The sequence below is a fragment of the Vipera berus genome (genome assembly GCF_964194415.1).
Source record: "Vipera berus genome assembly, chromosome: 10".
NCBI lineage: Eukaryota > Metazoa > Chordata > Lepidosauria > Squamata > Viperidae > Vipera > Vipera berus.
This window is the reverse complement of record NC_138213.1, coordinates 11,520,828-11,543,435: the sequence shown is the minus strand read 5'-3', so window position 1 is coordinate 11,543,435 and position 22,608 is coordinate 11,520,828. Positions and strand designations below refer to the sequence as shown.

Below are 22,608 nucleotides of genomic sequence, written 5' to 3'. Positions count from 1 at the left end.
CTTTTTCTTGTTCCCTTATAAAAGTAACAATAATGACAATTCATTGATTGCATTTATAACATTTTTCATCCTCTCCCCAAAGAGCTGTGCCTCTTTACACATAGGTAGTTCTCGACCTACAACTGGTCATTTTGCAAGCATTGAAAGATATGATGCTCCCTCTCAAAACCTGCTTGTGATCCAAATTAGACATTCTGACAGCCTTTATGTTTATGTGAGGAAGAATAAAAAATAATCCTAAGCAAATGAATAAGGTTTCTGTAATCAACAACAGTAAAATGGTTCATCCGCTTGTTCTCTTATTGGAGGTGAAATCCTCTATATTATAATTTTTTTGTCGTTATCTCAGTGATATTCCTAATTGAGATAAGGATGAAGGAAACTCTATGTTTTTTTTGTTTCCTGGAAGGGCAGAAACTTTTTTTGATCTAGCATTCTCTAGGGTACTGTAGGATTGCACTGAAGAAGCTTTCTAGTGTCTGTCAAGTATCTTCCAATTCAATATAGATGTTGCCAGCATTTCTTTAAATGCAAGAACTTACTTAGCAACATTAGCTAACACATTAAATAAGTCCACAAAAACTTAACCCACAAATAGGGTGTTTAAAGGACAAGTGTGCTAGTTTTATATATATATATATATATATATATATATATATATATATATATATATATATATATATATATATATATATGTGTGTGTGTGTGTGTGTGTGTGTGTGTGTCTGTGTCTGTGTGTGTCTGTGTGTGTCTGTGTGTGTATATGTGTATGTATGTATATATATATATATATATATATATATATATATATATATATATATATATATATATACTGTATTCCCCTTTTCCATGTTTAAGAAGCAGAGCAAGTAGTAAAAAAGAATCTTTTATTTCAAAGTCTGCTTCGTATATTGAAGCACATATTAAAGCAACAGTACAATGTTCATAAAATATAAGTGTGATGTAACATTTCTTACATGTCAGAATACTGATATTTGTATGTATACTAAAAATAAGAACTTTAAAATTGTACAAATAGATACATTTAAAAATGACATAGAAATAGGGCTTCTCCCACTGCAACAAGACAGAGTTTTATATCTGGCACGTATTAGATTAAGATGAAAGTATAAGCAAAAAGATTTACAAGAGTCAGCAGAAACAAGTTGGATGCTCAAGAGACATTATAATTGTACATTGTCCTGTACATATATCATATGTGTTTAAGCTGGCTGAATATTATATGTTTCAAGTTTAAAAATGCACTACGTAGGGAGTGTCCATAGTTTAAGGCGAAATTACAGCTCGGAACTGTTATCTTTTTCTAATTTGTGGAAGCTTCTTTGACATAAAAGATTTAACTGTTCAGAGTACATAAAAAGACTGCCCCTCGGTTCTAAGATGGCATTTAGAATTTCCTTTACTTAAATATGTTTTAATCATTATTCTTTATAAGAGATCATTTCCCTCTTCTAGCAAAGTTGAGACCCAACTCCCATCTTAGCCTCTTTTTTTCATGAAAAGGTACTTCACAGTATTTCCTGTCCATTTTTTTTTCATCAAAGGAACCCCTCCCCATCAAACCTAAATGCTGAATATGAATTTTTCTTCCCTTTTTGTTTAAAAAATACCTGCTTACATTTCTTCTGAATATTTTTTTCATTATTTTTTTTAGCACATTAGACACAGTTCTTAAGGCCAAATTGAGAACTTTATTGTTAAGAGTCATCTTCAAAAGTGTCTTTGGAGCCGTATAAATCTGCTAGTTTCTTAAAACGAGGTCCCCAGTTTTGTAGATAGTCATAATCTAGATCAGAATCCGTGGTTGCCGATTCTAACGAGCTCAGTGAACCGGCTATTGATCCTCTCCCTTCGTAGCCATAGATCTGGATGGAATCATAAGGAGGAGCCGTGGGGTCATTATCTGCTTCTTGTATTCTCGTGTTAATAAAATCATCCACATCAACACTGTTGGGAGCTGGCCGAAGCCCGGGCCGTGGCATATACTGGTACTCTGGCTTGATGTCTTTGCGAGGGATAAATCCATTGATACCATCTGGATTTTGCAAAGTAGCGATGTCAAAAGCTTCGGTGTCTTCTTCGCCACCACCTTCATCATCATAAGTAATGATGTTCTCCCGTACATCTTCTTCTTCAAAAACAATGAGAGGCTCTTTCTTTTGTCGTTTTAGTGTCACAAAGAGCACAACGATCACTAAGGGAAGAGGAGAAACATTTAACAACAACAACAACAACCCAGAAATGATTCATGCAAAAGTCCCAGTTGTTCACTATCTGAAAGTGTAGGGTTTGAGGAATTGTATAAGAAGGTTCTGTAATTAAATGAAATAGAAGGAAAAACAGAGAAAGACATGTTTATGGAAGTACCCCTAGCACCCTTTGTTGCATGAATAAAAAAAGTGCTTCAGTTACTGAAGAGGCCAGTCCTTGGAATCCATCTACTTAGGCTACAGTACATTCCAAAATTAATCCATAGGTAATAGATTTTTCGTCTAGCTTTAGCCTCATGAGTAGCTCTGAATTCTTGTGGGACAGCAAAAGTTTTTTTTTTGGGGGGAAGGGTTGCTTTTTGAACTGGTCTGTGCCAAACCATCTAATCAGAAAATGTAGGAGGTGAAGGAAAAATGGAAGGACTAGTAAATTTCAGGGTCCAGCTTTACATGTCCATCTGCACCTGATAGTTTCAAGATTTTTTTAAAAAAAAATGGAATTTCAGTTTGTCGCTGAGAAAAGTCATATATTATTTCAGGTTGAATTTCTACATCATGCTAAGCCACAATGTGCTTGATCGTTCACAACTACCAAGTTGTATTCTATTCAATAAATCATGCTTGAACAAACCAACCATGGCTTAATATAATGAGCAAACCTATCTGTAGTAGCAGGACTAAGCTGATCATAAGGTGAAAGGTTAGAGGTCTCAAATCTCTTTTTCCACAACCTCAGTGAATGGTTGTGAGGTTCTGAAATCTAACAACTTGATGCAAGAAGGGAAACAATAAGCCTTTCAAAATTCCATCCACAAGAAAATCCATCCATTAGAAAATCTATTTGAAGCCTGGATGACAATGCTTTGATTTATACATTTTGTTGTTGTTGTTGTTGTTCTCCTCTTCAGGACAGGAGCTGTTCAGGTATGCTTTATTTCTTAGATGTCCTACCACACATTATACAACATAAATTTAAGTAGTTCAAGCCAAAAACCCATGAAAAACAGGCATTTCTAAGTCCTACCAGAAGCAGTATTTGAGGAAAAATATCCTGCCTAAATTTTCCACTGTATCTTAGCAACATTTTAAAAACAGGGCAGTGTCTCAAGTTTTATCTGTAAATGTATGCTTTAAAAGAGGAAAATGCAGTTCCAATCAAACAATTCTCCTTTTCTTATCTAGTCTAAAAACTGTAACTCTATAGAGTTTCTATTTGGATATTAGAAAGAATAGCACAATACCTTAAACTGCTGAATACTGTAGTGTGATACCCCGCTACAATGGGCCCTTTGTATGAAAGTGGCAGAAAAGAGTGGTGGTCATGAAGATGCACACATGGAAAAAAACAGCTTCCACAAAATACTTAAAGGATATCTAAAGCATCTTCAACAATAGCAAAAAAGAATCTTAACTCGTGTCTCATTATCCAACATTTACTTGTTTAGTTGAGACAGGAAAACCCACTTTGGGGGTTTCAGGGGGGGAAAAAAGGTGATTTTCACTGCTCTGGGTTTTTTCTAAATTAACTGACACAATATTAGATACCAGGGCTGTAACCTAGAATAAATTACAATTTGTATTTTAGAATTTCTTTCTTCAAAAGGAAGGTGTTGATTGAGAGAGAATTTGGATGTCATTTGGGATGGTATACAATAGGAGCCTTCAAACTTGGCAACTTTAAGACTTGTGGACTTCAATTCCCAGCATTCCCCAGCCAACATGGATGGTTGAGGAATTCTGGGAATTGAAGTCCATAAGTCTTAAAGATACCAAGTTTGGAGACCCACTGGTGTGGGATAATGATCCTGTTCCGTGCTGCCTGTAGTTTGGGAGGCTCTTAGCTCCACCCAATGAAATAAAGGAGTCTTAAAACATTGCTTTCATTCTTGGATCATACTCAAAAGAGGGGAGAATAGATAAGGTAAAGTGTTTGGGAGGGAGAGGAAGAACTTAAAATAGCCTTACCTAACAATATCACAATGCAAGCAAGGATCGCTATTAAAGCTCCAGTGCTTAATCCAGCATTGAGGATGTAGGCTTCTTGATTGCAAGAGATCACACCACCATTCCCATCACAACTGCAAACTCGAATAGGAAGCATGTTGGTGCTGCTTTGAGGAGGGTTCCCACCGTCACTTATCACAATATGCAAAATATAGGAATCTTGCACTTGTCGGCTGAAGCTTGTGCGTTTTGCATAAATGCTTGCAGAGTTATCTGTTTTAGATAAAAGAATAGAATTTGCCTTTCAATATTAAAGCGTTTCGGGGTGGGGAAGAATTCTCTGCCTTCATACACTTAGTCAACTGGTTTATCCCTTCCTTCCCAACACAAATATTCTTCTCAGAATAACATATTCTTAAATATGTCATTTAAGAATTGAAGGTACTATTGGAAAGAATATACCTTGTCTGAAGGTATGGCTAATCCACATATTGTCCTGGTTCACAAAAATGCCATTAATGAACCGCCTCAATGAAAGGAGTTTCTTTGTGATATTCTAATCTTGTGAGGTAATCCAGTCAAGAAAATTGCTCAGAAGTATGAGCAATATCTTTATTAACATTCTGGTTCCATTTGGAGCCGTAAGTTGAGGACTACCCAGAAAGCAAGAGTTCTCTGTCTTAGGTATGTGGATTCCTTCCTTAAACTCGCAGTGATCAGAAAGACAAATTCTACGTCCTGCAAACCCAACTCTTATTTTGCCCATGTATACCTACTTAACACATGTTCAGCATGTATTATTGGTAGTACACAAACATACAATGGATGGTCCATTTTGTATCAGCCAAAATAAAAATAAATAAATTTGAAAAACAAAATACCAGTATTCCATAAGATTAGCACACCTTGTTCTGTTCTGATACTTTGAAAACCCTGAAATCACACAAGTCAACAATTTAGTGAGATTTCAAGCTGCTAAAAAATGGAGGTGATCTGAAGATGCTTTCTTCGTGGTGGTTGCCATAAAGGAAATGACTTGTAAAGCATTTCTAGGCAATTTGAGGCATTCTTTTTGGGTGAAATAGTGTTCCTTTACATCAGGGTGTCAAAACCTGGCAACTTTAAGACTTATGGACTTCAATTCCCTCAGCCAGCCAAAGTTACCAAGTTGGGAGACCTCTGTTCTACACAGAACATAGATCAGCTTCACTCTTGATCCACTTTTAAAAGTTATTGGAGACTGAGTTCTTCTGGAGGGTATTTGGGACATGACACCTCTTTAGCATTGTCTGCTTTATGGTTTCTAGTTTTCTTTGTGTTGCTGCTTATTATATTAGGTTTCTATTGAATTTGGAAGCCTGAAGTCTTTAAATTGTAGCAAGATTTTTTTTAAAGAATCAGTCCGTTCATTTCATACGCTGAGCGTTATTTTATACATTTGCTTTGTTTATTCAGTTGGATATATTCAGATAGTGCCGTAATTTGGAACAGACTAGCGTGGAAGTTGCAAAAAGGAAAAGAAAAACTGGAAGATGGTTGTAACAAATAACTCCCATACTATGGCCAAGAAAACACCATCGGTATAGCCATCTTTGTGCCAAAAGTGAAGCATACCTCAAATAAGACTTCGCTGTGTGAGAAGTAGTAAAAAAAAAAAATGATAAAGGCTTATGTGCTCATTCTCAATGGAACTAAAAAGCTAAATAAATTTGGTTGCCAACATTTTCTTCCACTATATTTCCTGGGTATTGTTTTTGGCAGATATTTTGCTGTTTAAGCACATGAAAAAAAGGCAGATATTCAGACATAATGTCACCAGGCAGACCTCCAAAAAAGCCAGGCCAGAAACTAAATTTAGCTCAGTGCAGAAATTTCTAATGCTATCATTTCCTATGACTTTACTTACAGTTTTAAAACCGGGTGAGCACGCCAAACCCTACTGTATATTTTTCTATCCCGGGTCTGCCCTTATAATCAGATGTGATAATTTTACAGTATCGGGCTAGTATTAAATATGTTCATGTTCTCTGTCTGAAAGGATTATGCTAAGACTATGTGTCTCTCTCTCTGTGTGTGTGTTAAACTGACCACTTTTGGAGCAAGCTGTCATTAAAGTAACACAAGGCTATAATCCTAAATACATTTATCTGGAAGTCCCATGGAGCTCGGTAGGAGCTACTTCTAGGTAAATATAATTGGCACTTTGTGGTCTGTCTTGCAAAGTACTTTAAGCTCTGAAGCACAGGAGGGACTAATCACTTCCTCAACCAGCTGCAACCTTGTACCAGTGGAGTTTCCTGGATCCAAAGTAGCTACCTTACACAACAATAGATTTGCTTACAGCAAAGCAGGTAACCACTGAGAACCAAATTCCCCTGTGGAACAATCTGCAAAAGGACATTGGAAAGCAACTGGCTAGCATCAAAAATTGGATACACATGTTATATCATTCTCACCCCGCCCCATTCCTAGTCTAAACTTCAGATGGTAACTTCTCTTTTTCTTCCATGCAGCAGGCAGGAAAGTGATAGAGATCTGAACTGGTCACTCATGTAGAGTTTTTGCATTCAGACTAAGGGCTATGGGCAGTTCAATAAAGGAGCCTAGGTCAAAGGTCCCCAACCTTTTGGGCATCAGGGACAGGGGGGCGTGGTTGCGTGGTTTTGTGTGCTGCCTGCATTCCACGGATGGGGCTTTGCTTGTTTGTGCAGACCGGTTGCTGGCATGCTGCAGCCCAGTACTGGTCCATGGACCGGGGTTGGGTACCCCTGGCCTAGGTGATACTGCAATGAAATCTTAGCACCTGCTGACTTTACTTAAATGATTTTCCTCCTGCAGGTCCAACTGTCTGCAGAATAAAAAAAAACATCACACATAGTTACATATGCACTGGCTTCTATGTCAACTAGGTTTCCGCATTATCAGTGATTTGATTTATACAGAATAGGATACAGAATAACAGAGATCTTCTGCAGGTTTTCAAGTACTCTGATAAAGCAGGAGATCCTATATCATTCTGGAGAAATACGCTGGTATTTTGCTCAAGCAAGAGACCTTACACCCTGAAATCCTGGATAGATATTTTTTTTAATGTCATTTCTTTTCTTACTTTAAAACAAAGAAGTACCTCCCTGGAAAGAGCATGGAGAAAGTGTTTGCATTATAGTAGCACGAGAGTGATGGAAGCAATGTATAACTGTTACCACACATAGTGTTTTGGTAAATAAAACTGGAAGCTTGATGTATGATTGGGAGTGACAGATATTCCAGTATTAACTAAAAAATGAAAATGGCTGATGCATAATCAGCTTGTTATCCGAACCACTGAACTATCAGGTCAGGGAAAATCACTTCCACAGAGATGTCTGCGTAGCAGCTTTTTATAGACCACCTGGTGGATGTTTGTATCTTCTCTTTTTCTTCCTGTCATTTTTTTTGGATATGCCCATGCCTAAGCTAAGCTATTTAACAAAAGAAAGCTTGAATAGATTGTTTCATGAAGGGCTATTCTACTGATACAGTGGTTCCTCGGCTCTCGTCATTGATTAGTTCTGGGAGGTGCGGTAAGTCAGAAAAATTTTCCCCCATAAAGAATAATGTAGTGAATCACAAGGCAGCCAACAACAACAAGTTCCAGCTTGTGTGTTGAGTACCCAACAAACGCTAAATGACGGAACAACATTTTCATGTCAAAATGTGTTGACTATCAAATTACATGAGTTTCAAATGGTTGAGTACCAAGGTACCGCTGTACTTGGAGGATCTTGTTCTGCGTTTTAGTTCTTCTATTGTTATTTTCAAAAACAAAAATCCATTATTTTAACAGGACAAGATGATCAATTATGCTAAGACACATTTTCAGATTCCCCCCCTCCCTCTGCTTAACTTCAGGTTTTTTTGATATCAAACATTAAATTCTAATGTGTATTTCCAAATTCAATCAACAATTTACCACTGTTTTATCATTCTTGAACCCTCAAAATTCTGCAGCAATTGGATTGAATTGATTCAGAATCAGTGGTGGGATTCAAATATGGGAACAACCGGTTCTCTGTGCGGATGCCGCTTCCAAAAGTCCATTCTGGGCCTGGGCAATAAAAAATTAGTTACCGGTTCTGCCGAACTGGTGCGAACTGGCTGAATCCCACCACTGAGAAAACAAAGAAAATACTCATTTCATATAATTGAAAATTTGAAAAAAAAAAGACTTAAAGTTTTCTTTGTATATTGGTCGCTGTTATTTCTATTTATTCTTATCTATTTATTGTGCTTTAGATCTGCAAATCTTTATTTCCTTACCTTTAGTTTTCCGCTGAACAATCTAGAAAGCTGCTTTTTTGTTGCTTTATTGTCACTGAAATGTGTGTGTGTGTGTGTGTGTGTGTGTGTGTGTGTGTGTGTGTGTGTTTTGGATGGAAGAAGATAGGGTGAACCAAGGAAAGGTCATTGTAAATAGTTATATTTACTAGGTGCTAAACTAGAGGAGAAATGCAATTCTTTCGGACCAGATCTAATATTACTGATGGCAGTCATGCAGAAAGCAGAAAAGTAGCAAAAAATTTGAAGGTCAGTAAAACAAGAGTTTCAATAGCCTTTGAATATATACCTCATTTTTTTAAGTCACAAAAGAAGGCAGCTTGATTAAATTTAAGGTCTGATTCACACAATGATTTAATCCTGTTAAGGAGCAGTCATTACTGATTTCTTCTGAGGATTAACAGTTCTATTTGAACAGGTAGGCAGCAAGGTTAATAAAAGAGAGTTTAGTATAGAAATGTCTTTCAAAGAAGAGAATTTCAGAAAATTTTGTGGGAATAACATTAGGGCAATTATTTACTTAACTGATGGTCAAGAAATGTGAGGGAATGTCAAATTTATCACTATAATAATAATCTCCAGTCTTCCTGACTTCTACACTTCCCACAACTCCCTGGGAACTTTTCAGTAGCGGTAATAAGGAGGAATCTAACCATTGAGAAATTGGTGTAAATCTTCTCCTTTCCCTTAATTAAAAGGTAATTAAATAAAATTTTAAAAGGTGGGGTTTTTTTTGTCCAGAAATCTGGTAGAAATTTTTCAAAGACTATTTGAACTCAGCTCTATTTGCATGTGACTTCCTATAACCAATTCTTAGATATAACCTGCAGATAGAATACAGAAGTTCTAGATTCACGATAGTCAAGGTGTTGTATTGATCTTCACTTCCAAAAATTAAAAATAAATCAGGCAGCTAGATGTTACAATGACTCTGTCATTAATTATCTTCCATTGTTTGGAATTATCTTCCAAACAATTAATGAAAAAATAAAAATGTTTAATGGCTTGTTACAAAAGTGATAGATACCATTGGACCATTAGCGGGTAAGCAGTGAAACAAATTAGAAAGATGTTAGGGTTTCCTTTAGTGAAAATCTGCCAGCATTTCTAGCATGTCTGGTAATATTGGAAAATTATAATTTTAACATATTTGCAAATCCCACATTTACACATTTAATTTCATTCCTTCACTATCTTTTTGTCTTTCATTATATCTACCCTACATCTGCATCTGTATCATCTATACCTATATATCTATCTGTCCCCAAAATGTTCAGTTAAGAGAATATATTTAAAAAACTACCCTCAAACAGAGACTGGATAGTCATACTATACGTAAATATCGTTATAGAAATACTTTAGCTCTGGAATTCCTTCTGTGTGGCAAAACATTAGAGTAGATAGCTTAAAAAGCCTTCTAGCTTAAAAAAAAAGCCTCCAGCTCTATGGTTTCTATGAACTGTGCTGCTAAATAATTTAGGTTGCCTGGCAACATATCAACATAAGGAGCTAACCTACTTTTTTTTTCCTTATGAATTCCTGGAGGTTTTTCCCTCAAAGAAAATTCTGGTAGGCAAATTACTCATGTTTTCATTATATGAGGAAAACTGTGTTATTCGTCTTTGGTAGCACAAAATCAGAAGGCATTTGAAAGTATCATTTGCAACTGACTTTTTTTTAAAGCATAAAAATATCTATCTATCTATCTATTATCTATCTATCTATCTATCTATCTATCTATCTATCTATCTATCTATCATCTATCTATCTATCTGCCTTTTTGGGGGGAAAAAGCACCTTTGAGACAATCAGAAGATAAGCTTATATGTACTCTCTTATATGTACTATTTGCAATTTCCTAATTGGCAAATGGGGTGGGCAGGGCTGTTTAATCTGAACCTACTGATGGCTGAAGGTGAAATTCTTTAATTTTAAACATTTGATCTCTGAAGAGGTTGGCCAGTTATTTATCTGGTTCAGTGTGAAACATCCTCCTGTGGCAACTCACCAGGAAGAGTGTTCAGATTGCTTCTGACAAATTAGGGACATCTGTTTGATTCAGTTGGTTAATATGATGATTTAAATCAATTCAGAAATCCAAACCAATAGAAACTTTGATTGAAAGTATTGAATAGGGTGGATTTGCTTGCTAAAAAAAAGAATCTTCTGATACAGTTCAGGGATTCTGTCTGATTAGGAAATTTCCTTTGAAGAGTTTATTGAACTAATTATGAACCTCATCTCTGAATGAGTCTTTGGCATAACTTTATTGATTGTTACACAGCAACTGAGAATTGCACAATCCATTCATTGAAATACACACACACACACACACACACACACACACATATACATACACACACGCACACGCACACACACACACACACACACACACACACATATGGCTCCAGCCATCTACTAGAATTGCAGTGAATGGATTGTGCAGTTCTCCTACTTGATATTTTTCATAGCGGAAAAATCAGAATTTTACATTAAAATTGTCTTTGTCTTGGTTGCTCTGTTTTGGATTGTGTTAGATTTAGATCATTGCATTTGCATAATAGATATCTGATTTGAAAGATGGCTTCTCTAACATTTCCCAACAATATTTGAAGTGAATTGAAAGTTTAAAGAATTTTTCCAAACATTAAATCAAGTAAAAAGACTGAGGTTTCATGTTTAATGTGGGACAAACACGTTAAAAGGCTTTAAAAAAACTTATTTTGAGTCAAATGGTAACGTAACATTCACCATGTGTTTCTAATTTTTGCCTTCAAACCGCAAACTCTTCTAAAGTTGCAGAACAAATACTGCTGGATCAATGCAGCAATTGTTCATTGCTATACTTTTAGCCTAAGTGCCTATCTAGTGTCAACAGGGTGTATATGATATCAATCCAATATGAACAATCAAGAACATACCTGACATTCCCAAATGGCAGTAATAACTTTAAGTAGAATAATTTTGGGTGAAATAGAACCATTGTTTCTGTAATGGATTGGGGAAGCTCTGGAATAAATTTTATAATCCACAGGGCCTCTAGGAATGCTGTGGGTGGGAGGGTGACGTCTATCGCTATCCATGATCTGTAAGGGGGATGCTTTGAGGGGAAAAATGTATTTGGAAACTAGCTGGTACAACAAACATTTGAAAAACAGCCAAGTAATGCACCATTGAGCTCTGGCTTAATGAAAAAATATTACTTTTCTATTTTAGCCTTTACATTTTTGGGGATCAACAGTTCCTCAGCTGCAAGGCTATAACCACAAATTTGGGAGAGAGCCACACTGAATCAAGTGGAACTTATTTTGACTTGGCATGTATAGGATTGTGTGAATGTGTTTCAAATGTGTTTCCATTTATGAAGGGAAACAATGATTTAAGATAAATTGGGAAGGGGGGAGAGTTCTATTTCTAGTTTTTGATGGATTATCTTAGCACCCTAGCAAAACTGTATCCAATAGTTCTTTTATAAAACTCCTAAAGTACATTTGCAGTAAAGTGAATCTATCATCTGTCTGTTTGTCTATCTCTCTGTCATCTCTCTCTCTCTATTTTTCTATCTGTCTGTCTGTCTATCTATCTATCTATCTATCTATCTATCTATCTATCTATCTATCTATCTATCTATCTATCTATCTATCTATCATCTCTCTCTGTGTCTCTATCCCATCCATCCATCATCCATACATTCCCCTGTCTATAACCCTTCCTACAATCATTTTGTTTACTTTAAGCCTGGGCAACAGTGAAACTGTGAAAAACAGCTCAGAGAGCTTTGAAAAAATGCATAAAATGCCATAATAATTGCTCTAGTGTTTTGTCACTATCAGTCTTCTTAATAACTACATGAAATCTGTATGAAGTAGGGGGTAGATTTGCAAAGCTTAGTGAGAACATTTTAACATGTACCATTCCGTTTCTTTTTTTAAAAAAAGCTGTACGATTTGAAACATCCAACAACTTGCCATCTCCAATCTTCATCAGCTATAAATTTCAAAGGGCAGAATCTTTTGATTTGTTGGTATCTTTCATATTGGGTTGTCAATAAGGGAAAGGGAAAATAGGTGTGACAATTTCTTGTCATTTGAAGAAGGGCAAGTCAGAAAAAGGCCACACAAATGAGATTGGAACTGTAGGTGTTTGATATACAAAAGTAAGAGAATTCTGAAAGCCTGGTTGTGTTTTGCCCTCTCATTTATTGAGAGCAGTGTTTCTCAACAAGGGGGTCCTTGGTGCTCTCTGAAGTCAGCTGTTTTCTTGCAGATGTTTCATTACCCAAACTAGGTAACATCATCAGTAATAGATAACATCACTAGCACTAATGTTACCTAGTTTGGATAATGAAACATCTGCAAGGGGGGGAAAACAAACTCAGACAGCACCAAGGGCCTCTCATTTTGATCCTGAGCTACAAATATTCTCCTTTATTAGTATTTCTCAACCTTGGCAAGTTTAAGATATGTGGTTTTCAACTCCCGGTTGAAATTATCAAGAAGAATTCTTCTAGTGAAAAAACAAAACAAAACACCAGAGCAATTTTTTAAGGTTTTTAGTTGCATTTTACCACATTCTATGCATTTTTGTGAAGCTCACTCCCCACGTTTAAGTCATTGCTGAAGAAAATCAGTCATGGCTAATGAGGGGAAAAAAACCTACTGCAAGGATAATTAGTTTCCTCCCATCCTCTATAATGAATATAAGTACAAACCTCGGTTATCTCTGAGAGTAAAATTGGGCTTCTGCATCATTTCAGGTGGCAAATGGAAGATGAATCTTGGCCCATTGGCTGTATCGTCTTTGTCCTCTGCGAAAATTGTAATTAGTGGCTGGAAAGAAAGGCACTTATCAGTATGCATTTGAAATCTCTCCCTGCCTCAACTTTTAGACTTTCCATGTTGGGATCTGCTATGTAGAATAAAGTTTCAATCAAAGCACCTTCTAAATCACTCATGTTTTAGGATAAGAAGGCAATAACAATAGGGTTTCAGAGAAGTTCAGTACCGGCAGTCCTCGACTTACGGCCACAATTGAGCCCAAAATTTCTGTTGCTAATTGACACATTACTGTGGTTGTTAAGTTAGTAACACAGTCTTAATTCAAAAGCTTCCCCATTGACTTTGCTTGTCAGAAGGTCACAAAAACTGATCACATGACCCTGGGGCACTGCAACCGTCATAAATATGAGTCAGTTGCCAAACATCTGGATTTTGATCATGTGACCCTGGGGATGCTGCAACGGTTGAAAAACAGTCATAAGTCACTTTTTTCAGTGCCATTGTAACTTCAAACCTAAATGAACCGTTGTAAGGGATTACCTGTAGTAACGATAGTAAGAATAGTCTTCCCACTGCTACTACCAACCAGTTAGACAGATTTAGTAGAGATGCTCATTATTACATTTATTTATTTAAAGCCAGCAGAAATCCTGGCCTGCTTTTACTGCTTCTACTTTTTTGTACGGGCTGCCCAGAGAAACCAAAATGGTCAATCTTGAGGAAGAAAAGAGAATGTGGAGAAGCTTACCTTATTCGTCTGGGGTTTTTCACATAGAAAAGCTTCATAGGGCTCCTTAAACTTGGGGATATTATCATTTAGGTCAAGAACTTTAATTGCTACTGGAACTTTGGCTTCCTGGTGCCGATTATCTGCAATAGTTATTGAGAAGGAAAACATTTATTTATTTATTTATTTATTTATTTATTTAATTTATATACCGCCCTTCTCTCAAGAGACTCAGGGCGGTTAACAGGGCAATACGTAAAAGACAGATACAAAAGTTAAAATTATTAAAACATGACTAAACAATGCCCATAGTACAAATTTAAAATTAAAGTCATAATAACAAACCCACCCCATCCCATCAGGCCAGGCCCGCTTCCTTAAAGAGATGGGTTTTAAGGTCGTGCCAGAAGGAGCGGAGATCGGGCGCCATCCGGAGCTCAACCGGAAGATGGTTCCATAAATCCGGTGCACCCACAGAGAACGCCCTCCCCCTGGGGGCCACCAGTCGGCATTCTTTGACCGGCGGCACCCTGAGGAGGCCCTCTCTGTGGGAGCGTACTGGGCGGAGGGAAGTTGACGCCGGCTGCAGGTGCTCCCCAAGGTATTCTGGACCCATGCCATGGAGGGCTTTGTAGGTCATTACCAACACCTTGAACCTCACCCGGAAGACAACTGGCAACCAATGCAGCTCGCGGAGCAAAGGTGTAACACGGGAGTATCGGGAGACCCCCGACACAACTCTCGCGGCTGCATTCTGTGCCAGCTGGAGCCTCCGAGTGGTCTTCAAGGGTAGCCCCATGTAGAGAGCGTTGCAGTAATCAAGACGAGAGGTCACGAGCGCATGAGTGACCGTGCACAAGGCATCCCGGTCTAGATAGGGCTGCAACTGGCGCACCAGGCGAACCTGGGCGAACGCCCCCCTAGTTACAGCTACAATATGGTCTTCTAAAGAGAGCACATAATAGCACACAGCACAAAGTTGTCGGTCTGATTTTGTTTTGTTTTTTTTTTCTACTTCAAATGTCTCATTGTAGACCCCTCCCCAGCCTTCGACCTACTCAACGTTGTTTTGTAATCTTCACGGAGCAATAACTCGGATACCCAGATTGTCCATGACTTTGTTCACATGACACTCTTAACTGAATGTGTGGATTAGCATGGCGTACACAAAACCAGAAAGGGGGGGGAGAAACACCCAACCCTGGGTCTGTTTGGGACTAAGATATCTCTGCTAGTTAACCATATTGCTCAAATGATTGATTTCAGTTGATAGTAAGTGATTAGACTCTCTTCTCAGTGGTAGAGGAAAAACTCCCAGAAAGGCTCATTAAAAGGAAACATCCTGCAAACTTTGTGGATGTTTGGGTTTTTTGCACCTATGGCAAAAACAAAATGAATGCCTCCCTTTCTGCCGAAAGCAAAACAAAACAGGAAATGGGGGAGAGGAGAGAGGCGAGGGGAGGAGTGGAGAGTTCATGCACTGACAGGGTCAACTGCCCAACAGATAGATCAGTGATGGTGAACCTTTCCTTTTAGAGACCGAGTGCCCAAAAACTGGTCCCAACTGCCCCCTCTCCACTCCCGCTCCACCCCATCCCACCCTCTCTGCCCCCACTCCACCCCCAGCCTAGCCCCACCCACCCACAGGGCCACCCACTGCTTCCACGGACCACCACAGATTATCCAGGTGGCCCAGCAGCACCATGGCGGCCATGCCCTCCGCCCGTGCCCCGCAGCATCATCTGCACACAACGGGGCACCAGGGTGGAGTCTTGTCCTTGCTTGTCAGCTTCCATGTCCTTGGCTGCGCTGCTCCGCTCTGGCTGTGCTCAGAAGCAACTCTCCTCTGGGGGGTGCTGCTGGTGAGGAGGGGGCCATGGGGGGAGGTGGGGCTGCAGCGACAGTGTGAGTGCCCACAGAGAAGGCTCTGAGTGCCGCCCCTGGCACTTGTGCCATAGGTTCACCACCACTGAGATAGATTATTTGGTACATCTATATAATATAAACATGACCTGCGACTTTCTAGGTATTAGTAGAAGATTAGTAAAATGTTATCAGAATTAATGAGTTCACATCATCAGACCCTCTCACTAATAAACCATGTAAATTGGATAATTTTTTAAAAGCTCTGCTCATTAATATTTTAGGATTGGCATGCTTTCTAGTTTGGCAAGGTCAGAAACAAGCAGCATGAAATCAGTCTACTCTATCACCATGACAAGGGACAGGTAGAAGCTCTTTCTGCCACTCAAAAATAGAAACCCTCAATCCCATTGTACTTTGTGGTCAGAAGCAAAAGGTACAAAGATTAAGCACTGACTTCAGCTATGAATCAAGTGTCCTCTTTATGCTGGAGGGCTGCCTGCGTTCTTTCTTAATGCCTTGCATATAGCGGTTTTTACAATAAACTTTTGCATCAGATACCTACATCCTGGATCTCTGGTTACACAACTTCCAGTTCCTGAGAAAGCCTAAAATTGTGCAGTTGAAAATGAACACTAACGAATTGGATAACTTGATGTGCATTTTGGCTGACTGGAGATGGATAGATTGATGATCAGCATAGCGTTATTCTCCCTGCCTCACCGAAAACTAGAAATTGATCGGCTACAGGATAAAAAGATTAAGTGGCTGCTCTATCAAGCAGTCAACAATGCGTGCTCAGGTTGCTTTATCCAAAATTACCTCTTTGTTCCTCTTGGGTCTGTGGAAATCCAGATGAATTTGTGGCAATGAGTTATTGAGCAATATATTGATCAAGCATGGGCTTAATAGAAAACAATGGATGACTTTCTTTTAAATTGCTTCGGTTTTTGAAATGCATGATCCCCCCCATCTAAGATTAGTTTGAGTGGCCTTGATGGAGGCATCCATGCATGCCTGTATATATGTGCGTGAAGTTAAGCATTATAGGAGTTTAGTCCTGTCTAACTTCACTTCACACAGCATCCATGGTCATGTAGTCAGGTGATAATTACTTGACAGAATTCACTGGTGAGACGGGCCTATCTTCCCTTTCTTTTTTCTTTTTTCTTTTTTGTTCGTTAAAGCAAAATGAACTTGATTTTCTGATGAATGACACAGGGTAATGCTGTAAAACTATCATTCTGGGAAGTCTATTTGAAAAAAAGAAGAAGTCACAATAAGAAGATGGAAAACAAATGAGGTGAACTGAGGGTCCAATCAGAAAGAAAGACCCAGAGTCCTTTGAGCTTGGCTTCCTTCAGTAATGAGGGATTCCAAAGAGAAAACCATGTATAGTTTCTGCAGAAGGTTAATATCTATTGACATCAGAAAGTAGAGGAGAGAAAGTATGTTTATCTAATAGTGCCCAGAATTAGTCTGAGTTTCACTGAATGGTATATTGCTGAATATACATACCATTTGTCTGAAGTTACAACAGCACTGGAAAAAGCGACTTATAAAGGTTGTTCACATTTGTGACCACTGCAGCATCCCCATGGTCACAGGATAGAAATTCAGATGCTTGGCAACGGGTTCATATTCCTGACTGTTACAGTGTTCTGGGGTCATTTTGTCCCCTTCTCACAAGCAAAGTCAATAGGGAAGTAAGATTCATTTTGCAACTGCATTACTAACTTAACAACTACAGTGATCTACTTAACAACTGTGGCGAGAAAGTTAGTAAAATGGGACAAAACTTAACTGTTTCACTTAGCAACAGAATTTTTGGGCTCCATTGTGGTGATAAGTCAAGGTATATCCGTATTCCTATAGGTAGACAGGTTTAGTAGCCTACCTTTTTATTTCAAGCTATAACCCAATGATGGCGAAACTTTTAGAGACTGAGTGCCCAAACTGCGACCCAAAACCCACTATTTATTTATTTATTTATTTATTTTATTATATTTATATACCGCCCTTCTCCCGAAGGACTCAGGGCGGTGAACAGGGCACATATAAATAGAGAATACAAAAATTAAAAAGGATTAAATAATAGCCCAGGTAAAGACAATAACAGTGTAAAAAAACCCATTAAAAAACCTAACATCCCCCATCAGGCCAGGCCAGCTTGTTCAAATAAATGGGTCTTCAGACCGCGTCGGAAGGAGCGAAGGTCCGGTGCCATCCGGAGCTCGACCAGCAGCTGGTTCCATAAAGCCGGAGCGCCCACAGAGATGGCCCTCCCCCTGGGGGCCACCAGCCGACATTCTCTGACTGGAGGCACCCTGAGGAGGCCCTCTCTGTGGGAACGCACAGGGTGGAGGGAAGTTGACGCCGGCAGCAGGCATGGCCCATTGGGTGGGTGTGGCCAATTGGGAGGGCGTGGCCCATTGGGTGGGTGTGGCTGTGGTGGTAATGGCAGACTGGATGGGACTAAAAGGTTCAATCAATTAATTCCAACTTTACAAGATCTTTTTTTTTCCGTGAGAAGTTGAAATTGATTGATTGAACCTTTTTTTTGCACATGGTGGAGGAGACCTAAAGCAAAAAGGGGTTATAAAAGCCAGCTGAAGGCCTAGGACTGGGCCAATGGTGCATATGCCCACAGAGAGGGCTCTGAGTGCCACCTGTGGCAGCAGTCACATAGCTTCGCCACCATGGACTTAATGATATCTATGTTTCCTGGTAAAATACATGGGAAAATCCAATTGGAGGAAAATTCCACTTAGGGTTAGGGTTAGGTCACCATGAATTCAGAGAGCAAAATGGACATCGCCAACAAACTGGGAATACTTGGGTATGGTTAGGAGGCCACTAACATTTCTAGCCTGCCCTATCTGTTTCCTGGTAAAATGCATGGGAAAATCCCATTGGAGGAAAATTCCACTTAGGGTTAGGTCACCATGAACTCATAGAGCAAAATGCACATCGCCAACTAATTCGGAGTGCTTGGGCATGGTTAGGAGGGAAGTAACCTTTCTAGCCTGCCCTATCTCTGTTTCCTGGTAAAATACATGGGAAAATCCCATTGGAGAAAAATTCCACTTAGGGTTAGGTCACCATGAACTCAGAGATCAAAATGGACATCGTCATTTATTTATTTATTTTGCACACGGTATTGGAGGCCTAAAGTGAAAAAGTTTTATAAAACCCAGCTGAAGGCCTAGGACTGGGGCAACGGTGCGTGTGCCAACAGAGAGGGCTCTGCATGCCAGCTCTGGTATGCGTGCCATAGGTTTGTCACCATGGCTATAACCCAACCAAGGGCACCATATCACAAAAAAGATGTTGAGAGACTGGAAAAAATTCAGAGAAGAGCAACTAAGATGATCAAAGGCCTGGAGACCAAAACATATGAAGGCAGAGGGGGTCACATTGTTCACCAAAGCATATGAGGGAAAGACGAGAAACAATGGTTGGAAGCTGATCAAAGAGAGAAGCAACCTGGAATTAAGGAGAAACTTCCTGACAGTGAGGACAATCAATGAATGGAACAGCTTACCCCTAGAAATTGTGGGTGCTCCATCACTGGAAGTTTTTAAAAAGAGACAGGACAATCATCTGAATGAGGACCTCCTGCTTGAGCAGGGAGCTGGACTAGAAGACCTCCAAGGTCCCATTCTATTCTATTCTATTCTATTCTATTCTATTCTATTCTATTCTATTCTATTCTATTCTATTCTATTCTATTCTATTCTATTCTATTCTATTCTATTCTATTCTCTCAGGTCCAATGTGAAATCTCATCTGAAATGAAAGTGACCATAGGTTAAATATCAGTCCCAAATATATTGGGATCCCAGCAACGTTCGTTTCTTCAAAAGTGGGGACTGCTGTGCATACTAGAACAGGGATTTTGTTTGTTTGTTTGTTTGTTTGTTTTTGAACACTTACGAACTTCTGATGCTAACACGGAGATGTTGTGCCAGGCTATTTCTTCCCTATCCAGTTTTTTTGTGGTTGTAATTGAGCCATCTTCTGGACTGATGCTGAAGTATCTGTCGAGGTCAGTGTGACGATCAATTGAATATCTAAAAGGGGATGCAAATGAAGTCATTAGAAGAGAATTGTTCATTGTCCTCAGTTCATTTAATGTCTCCCAAACAGTGTAGCACAGATTACTATAAGAATAGCTTGGTGGGAACATGCTTAGCAAGATGAAAATATTAATTAGAATGACTAGATCACTTCTAAATGGAAACACTTTGCTCTTTCTTAGTAGCATGGAGTAACAACCCAGGAGTATAGTGCAAGGAGCCTTGGTGGAGCAGTGGGCTAACGCCTCCTTAAGTAACACCAGCTGCCTGCAATTAGTGTAGGTTCGAGTCCCACCAGGCTCAAGGTTGACTCAGCCTTCCATCCTTCCGAGGTAGGTAAAATGAGGACCCAGATTGTTGGGGGCAATAAGCTGACTTTGTAATAATGCCACTTCGGGGGGGGGGGGGGGGCGAAAGCCCTAATAAGCAGGCATATACATAGAATGAAGGCTATTGCTAAGCACATTGATTTGTGCTTTAAATTGTAAGCCACCCTGAGTCTTCAGAGAAGGGCGGGATATAAATGGGATTAAAATCAAATATATATATATATATGTCTTGTTTTTCTTTGCTTTTGGTAGTAGAGACTATTTGTAAAGGTAAGGCTATTCAACTATTCAGTGGGCTTAGACATTTTACTTGGATCCCAGATGAGCAAAGGTCTTTATACAGAGTAAATATGTGACTTGCTTCTGTTCATATGTTATAACCCTGTATGATGCAAAGTTCTAGGTCACAGCAGGAAAGTATGTCTGTGGAACAAATAACTTTCTTCAGCAGTTCCTCTAATATGTGGACCTAGAATGGCAAAGAGGCCACAATATAAAACCCTGGTCTCTCAACTGTGTAGGTCTTCATTTGCCAATAAAAGTAGTATCCTATGAAGTGTTCTCTCCACATGCCCCACACATTGGTGCCACTAGGTGTGTTTTCTTGTCACATATTCTATAATTGTTTATCCCGAATGAAAGCAAGCAATGATGTAATAATATCTCTGGAAGGTATAATTCATGTGGTAGTGTTTGGGAAAGAACTTGATGCGAAGGTCTGGTTTTCATCAGTTCATCCAAAATCCTTCTTCAGAGGATTTTCAACTGCAGTTCTAGCATTGTTCACAATTACTATTGCTGGAGCCGCTGAGAGTTATAATTCAATGTCACAATTTCCCTACTCTTCTGTGTGACTTAATTGTCAGCTACCTTATTATATCTTATTCAAGAGCTCTTATTCAGAATCTATTTTAATATTTTTCAAATGTCATTTTTTAAAAAGCTGGCATTGCTTTAACATTGCTAATACTAAAACTGATAATTATATATTTCTAAGAGCAGAACAGTTTATTGCAATGGTGCTAGCTCATTGGCTGCTCTGTCCTATTTAGGAGTTAGAGGGGAGTGATGGCTTAGCAGTTAAAGACATTGAGTTTGTCAACTGGAAAGCTGAACTGGGTTCAAGATCTGAATACTGCATGAGGGAGTGAGCTCTCATTACTTGCCTCAGCTCCTGCCCACCTAGCAGTTTGAAAGCATGCAAATGCGAGTAGATTAATAGGTATCCCTTTGGTGGGAAGGTAACAGCTTTCCATGCGCCTTTGGTATATGCTGGTCACATGACCATGGAAAACGTCTTCAGACAACACTGTCTGCCTTGGCTAAAAAACAGAGATGAGCACATACCCTAGGACATGACTGGACGGGGAAAGCTTGATCTTTTATTTAGGAGTTAACTACTTGCATTCCAACAGTGAAATTCTAGTTGCTGCCAAGAGCAGTGTATGCTGGATTCACATGGCTTCCTAGAACAGCTTATTAATGCTTGGCTGAATAATGGTGGATTATATACCTTACAAAATCTGAGGTCCAGATATCAGTTCTTTCCTTTCCCGCTACTTAGATCAGTATATATGTGATGGAATGTAGTAGGCTGGATTCCAAGGAGTGAGACAATGTAGACCAGATGGGGCTGTGTGAGAGAAAGAGGGTAATGATAGCCCCTCCCTATGTACTATATACACAGAGTATATAGTAGATATAGATAGTAGAGTGTTTACTCTGTCAAGATTGATGTCAGGCCCAAAGCCAAAAATGACATGTGGAGATTCTTCCAAGCTGAGTTCTTCGTTGCCTCTACACCAACTATTAGGGAGGATCTGTCTTCTATCTTCACCTTCCTTCTCTCATATAACCTAACTAAACTCAGTTTCTCTTATCCCTCTAGAATAAACTACATTTCCTTTCTTCTGGGAATCCAGCCCACTACATTCCATCACAGTATCAGATAGAAGAGGTTTTGGGAAGTGGACTTTTCTTATGCATTTGAGATCGTATGATTGATATGTACCCTGAGAAATACAACTTTTGAGATTGTTGCATCTCTAACGCTTCTGAACACTGTTTCAGTGATGGCACTGAGAGTAAAGGTAAAGGTTCCCCCGCACATGCGTGCTAGTCATTTCCAACTCTAGGGGCCGGTGCTCATCTCCGTTTCAAAGCCGAAGAGCCAGCGCTTGTCCGAGGACGTCTCCGTGGTCATGTGGCCGGCATGGCTAGACGCCAAAGGCGCACGGAACGCTGTTACCTTCCCACTGGAGTGGTCCCTATTTTTCTACTTGCATTTTTATGTGCTTTCGAACTGCTAGGTTGGCAGAATCTGGGACGAGTAACAGGCGC

At 39.2% G+C, this 22,608-nt stretch overlaps 1 protein-coding gene across 2 annotated transcripts in view; it reads right to left on the bottom strand.

Annotated features, from left to right (window-relative positions):
* Positions 1 to 952: 952 nt before the first annotated feature.
* Positions 953 to 22,608, bottom strand: part of CDH11 (cadherin 11) — a 117,544-nt gene continuing 95,888 nt past the window's right edge. For both annotated transcript variants that reach the window (XM_081336271.1, XM_081336270.1), the window contains 5 exons: positions 19,797 to 19,933; positions 14,019 to 14,140; positions 13,204 to 13,321; positions 4,197 to 4,448; positions 953 to 2,215 (listed from right to left, as the gene is read on the bottom strand). In XM_081336271.1, coding sequence (XP_081192397.1) covers positions 1,719 to 2,215; positions 4,197 to 4,448; positions 13,204 to 13,321; positions 14,019 to 14,140; positions 19,797 to 19,933 — 1,126 coding nt within the window. In that variant the 3' untranslated portion in view covers positions 953 to 1,718. The remainder of the gene's footprint in view (positions 2,216 to 4,196; positions 4,449 to 13,203; positions 13,322 to 14,018; positions 14,141 to 19,796; positions 19,934 to 22,608) is intronic.